Source organism: Macrobrachium nipponense, chromosome 11 (genome assembly GCF_015104395.2).
Source record: "Macrobrachium nipponense isolate FS-2020 chromosome 11, ASM1510439v2, whole genome shotgun sequence".
Classification (NCBI taxonomy): domain Eukaryota; kingdom Metazoa; phylum Arthropoda; class Malacostraca; order Decapoda; family Palaemonidae; genus Macrobrachium; species Macrobrachium nipponense.
In genome coordinates this window covers 101,972,820-101,977,819 of record NC_061087.1, presented here as the reverse complement: position 1 = coordinate 101,977,819, position 5,000 = coordinate 101,972,820, and the positions used below count along the sequence as shown (strand labels likewise).

The window sequence follows — 5,000 nt, the reverse complement described above, 5'->3', positions numbered from 1 at the left end:
AATGTTGTTTTCAGTAATATTAATGTCAAGAGTTAGTAATCAAAAGTTCTTCTAAAGATCTTCCAGGCTGCATATATGAAATTCCTTGCAAAAAGTGTGACAAAGTCTACTACGGACAAATCGATAAATCTCTTTCACAACGTCTCAAACAGCACCAATATTTTGTGAGAACTGGGCAAATATCGAATGTATTATTCGTACATATGAGAGATTTAGATCATCCTATTAACTGGAGTCAAGCAAGAGTCTTAATCCCATGTAATGACACAGTTAAAAAGAATATCATTGAATCTTGTTTCATCAAGTCAAATAATGAAAATGTTCTAAATTTAAATCTTGGTTTATTTAAACTTGATGCCTTCATAATGAAAAAAGTTGTAGATAAATATAAGCAACAAAATTAATATTTTCAGTTTTTACATGTTTTGGAGTATACGGATACTTTGTAGTTTTTGTTAGGGTTAAATCTATGTTTAAGTTTGTGACCGCGTGATTTCCAGTAATCTTGGATCATGTCCTTAATATTTACCTTTTTGACAATTAACCATCTGGTATTCTTGATCTTGTTGTTTATCTGATAATTTTCTTTCCAACTGTATTTCATTCGTTCCTTGACAATGTCTTAGTAAAGACGAAAGCACTTGGATTTCTGACTATCATTTTCCTGTGGTATTCGCTTATTTAATGAAGTCACGTGCATCTACTGTGATTTTTAAAGCATATATATATATATATATATATATATATATATATATATATATATATATATATATATATATATATATATATATATATATATATTATTTCATATCTATAGGCAGAGGCACAGCATGGCGTTCGCATGCAGGAGTAGAGGGCTTCTCCCAAAGGTGACGGCGACCTCGGCGAGAGATGGAAGGTTCTGGGGCGTCGCCTCCCAATTCTCACAGCCGTCGTCGTTTGGGTCGGTTCGTCGTCAGACGACGGTATCGGCAGCAGCGGAAGTGCAGCCGAGCATTGGCTCGGAAGTGAAGTCGATAAACGAAATTCCGGGGCCAATGAAGTTCCCAATCATCGGTTCCCTTTTTCCCTTCCATATCTACAAAGGTAAGAGAGTGAGTGAGTGAGGTTCGTACTGAATGAAGTAATAAACATAACAAATAAAAGGGAAAGCATTTTTGACAGAGAGTCAGTAACGTTGGCCCAAATTTGACTGTTAAATCTATTTGAAAAATTAATAAATAAAAAGGAAACATAAGGGGGTAGTACACTGTAGGCATTATTTAAGGTTCTTTGCAGCGTCCCTTCGGCCCCGAGGTACAACCCCTTTCGTTCCTTTTACTGTACCTCCTTTCATATGCTTTCTTCCATCTTACTTTCCATCCTCTTCTAATTATCGTTTTCCTCCTGTTTCACCGTTCAAACCTTCTTGCTATCAATTCTCGTCGCAACACTGAATAACATCATAGTTTCCAGAAGTTTGACCCCCGGCCTAAATGTTATACTCTATTCTATTGAATAAAAGTTGTTTCATTCCACAGCAATGGATAAAAGGGCCATGCATAAATTCTGGGCGGATATCGTCAAGGAATACGGCCCGACTGTCAAAATGAGCGTCCCGGGGATCCCCAAATTGGTGGGCGTAACGAACCCTGACGACTGCGAGACGATCACGAGGAGCACGATGGATAATCCCATCCGACCAGCCTTGGAATCCCTGAGGCTGGTTCGTATGAAAGCCGTGGATAACTACTTCGAGAAAAAATCGGGACTGATTGTAGAGTGAGTGGAAAAGTATATATTTGAGAGCAGGAACGTTTCTGCTCTCTGCTGACGTCTCCTGAATTCAGGCGTACCTGTTTTATGGTCTCTTACCACATATTTAATGATCTAGCACCTTTCATTTCTGCTCTCTGCTGACGCCTCCTGAATTCAGGCGTACCTGTTTATGGTCTCTTAACTCATATATTTAATGATCTAGCACCTTTCATTCCTGCTCTCTGCTGACGTCTCCTGAATTCAGGCGTACCTGTTTTATGGTCTCTTACCACATATTTAATCACCTAGCATCTTTTCTCCCTACCTTTGCATCTTTCTGCAGGCTGATTTCCCCTTGGACCCCTCTTGGTTTATAAGATGTTGACTCTGTCCATGAGATTCTTTCAGCTTAAAGATTTAAAGCAAAGAGAAAGACTTTTAGCCTTCAGAAATGACATCAGTTGAAATCGAGGCCATTCTTACGTACAAAAATAAAATGACATTCATTTCTCAGTTTTGTTGACGCTTTTTCATATTGTTCCCTTCCATTCAGGAACGGCGAAGAATGGAGGAGAGTCCGTACCCGGGTGCAGACTCCCATGATGAAGCCCAAGAACGTCTCTGCTTATCTGGAAGAAATGGACGAGGTGGCTCTCGACTTCATGGACAGGTATGGAAAATTATGGCAGATTTCATCACATTATCTCGGACAAGATTCTAAAGATTGAAACGAAATATGATGCACATGTAAAGAAGTACAGATTATACTTCTAAACCAAGCTGACTTTTCATTATTATCGAACAGGATTTCATGGGCCAAGCAGCGTTCTAACCTGAATTGAGTGCTAACAGAGCATTTGCAAGTATTTTGGAGAGAGTAATTGTTAGAATTTCAAAAAAACAAAATTTTCTTGCATAGAATATATATATTTTTTAAGTTGTAACATCCTATTTTCGAATAAATTATTGCTGATGTATTTTTGAAAATTTGCCATCATTTAAAGTAGTTGGCAACGAATCCTTTACATTTTCCTTTCAAAATGACCTGTGTCATTTCCACTACATTCGTCCCAAGACGAATTTTAAGGTAATTTTTGCACAAATTGTGAATCTTAGCATATATAGATGTGCTAAGATTCACAATTTGTTCAAATATTACCCTGAAATTCGTCTTGGGACGAATGTGGTGGAAATGACACAGGTCATTTTGAAAGGAAATACGTATCCACACTTCCAGGTGTAGTTTATAGTCCTTCACTAAATGGGTATCTGACGCTAAGGAAGGAAACATCATGTTTAAGGTGTCAAAGTGCAATAACAATTGTGTTGCAAATAAGGAAGAATTCAGTAGTAGATACTTCATTGAAAAATGAAATCAACCCGGTTCCAGATGTGCCAGCACTTGATAAAAATGTAAAGCAATTAAAATCATATTTCATCTTCCAGAATTGCGGTTTTCCAGGAGGAAAATGGTGAGATGCCCGAGGACTTCCAGGTGGAACTATACAAATGGGCCCTGGAATGTAAGTGAAAAAAACAAACAAACAATGTTTAGATGCAATGTTCCCTTCGTAGCCAATCACTGCAACGTCTTTCACCCCTTTTCCTGTACCGCCAATCACATTCTCTCATTCCATCTTGCTTTCCACCCTCTCTTATTACTCCTTTCGAACCTTTTTACTGACAATTTCCAAACGCTGAATGGCCTCCTCATAGGTCCCCAGTGCTTCACCTTTGGCTTAAATTCTATATTATCTAATATTCGTAAACGACTTTCTTATCCTTCATTTCAACCAGGGAACTTACATGTGCAATTTTAGTTCTTGCAAAACAAGGCAATCATTTTAAGATGTTAATATATAAAAAAAAACTATTCGTTTTCCTACAGAGAAATTATGTTTTCTTGAGAACTGGTCAGTACTCTATTGCCTAGCCAGCCATGCACATAGATATGACGTCACTTTTCTAGGCAGCAGGATATATTAGATCGCAGGTGGTGTAATTATTCTTAAGTATAGTTACTCGTGTTTATATCCAACTCTGATTCTGCTGTTACTGTAGTCTACTGTGGATGAAGCCTAGTAGGAAATTTATGCTTATAGTTAGTAAAACCAAAGTTAACAAAATAATACACACACACACATATATATATATATATATATATATATATATATATATATATATATATATATATATAGTATATATATGTATATTATATCTATATATATATATATATATATATATTATATATATATATATATATATATAATATATATATATATATATATATAGTTTACATCTCCCAGCCTGGTGGCTGTAGGCAGAAGAATTTAGAAATTCACACATAAATATATCTCTCGTAGCTGTCAGCCTGGTGGCTTTAGGCAGACGAATTTAGATATTCACATATATAAATATATTTCCTGGTGGCTTTAAGCAAAGAATGAGAAATTCGCATACATTAATATATTTCTCACAGCTGTCAGCCTGGGTTATGCAGACGAATTTAGATATTTACTTATATAAATATATTTCCTGGTGGCTTTCAGCAGAGAATGAGAAATTCACATACATGAATATATCTCTCGTACCTGTCAGCCTGGTGGCTTTAGGCAGACGAATTTAGTCATTCACACACAAATATATTTCTTGGTGGCCTTAGGCAGACCAATGGAAAAAATCACATATATAAATATATTTCTGGCAGGTGTCATCCTGGTGGCCTTAGGCAGACGAATTTAGATATTCAAACATATACAACCATATCTCTCACAGCTGTCAGCCTGGTGGCCTTAGGCAGAAGGCTGGGCTGCCTGCAACCTAACCTGGCGAGCGATTCGGAACAAATGAAACTGATCCACGCAGCCAATGCAATATTTGAGGGGATGAACGACATCGAAATGAGTATGAAATTCTGGAGGCTGTGGGAGACTAAAGAGGTTCGGCAACTACAGAAAAACCATGACGAGTTTTTGAGGTAATATATATATATATATATATATATATATATATATATATATATATATATATGTATACATATTTATAATCATTTTGTTATTGTGTATGTTACCCATCAAAACAAAATACCTTCCAGTTATTGTAGTTATTCTCAGTTAACTTACTTTGCCCAGTGAATTGCTTTATTTTTTTTTTAGTCTTTAAAACAAAAAAGCAAAATATCTCTGACATATCAGTTATTCTGGTTTAACTTACTACTTGTCCACAGAATTATTTTGGTATCTTTTATTGCGTGTTTTAAAAAT

The 5,000-nt window shown here is 36.2% G+C and overlaps 1 protein-coding gene across 1 annotated transcript in view; it reads left to right on the top strand.

The window, feature by feature from the left end:
• Window positions 1–817: 817 nt before the first annotated feature.
• LOC135208002 (probable cytochrome P450 49a1) overlaps window positions 818–5,000 on the top strand; it is a 9,137-nt gene continuing 4,954 nt past the window's right edge. Inside the window, exons 1-5 of the mRNA XM_064240096.1 lie at window positions 818–1,086; window positions 1,521–1,761; window positions 2,291–2,407; window positions 3,184–3,260; window positions 4,513–4,714. Of these exons, the coding sequence (XP_064096166.1) occupies window positions 831–1,086; window positions 1,521–1,761; window positions 2,291–2,407; window positions 3,184–3,260; window positions 4,513–4,714 (893 nt within the window). The 5' untranslated portion in view covers window positions 818–830. The remainder of the gene's footprint in view (window positions 1,087–1,520; window positions 1,762–2,290; window positions 2,408–3,183; window positions 3,261–4,512; window positions 4,715–5,000) is intronic.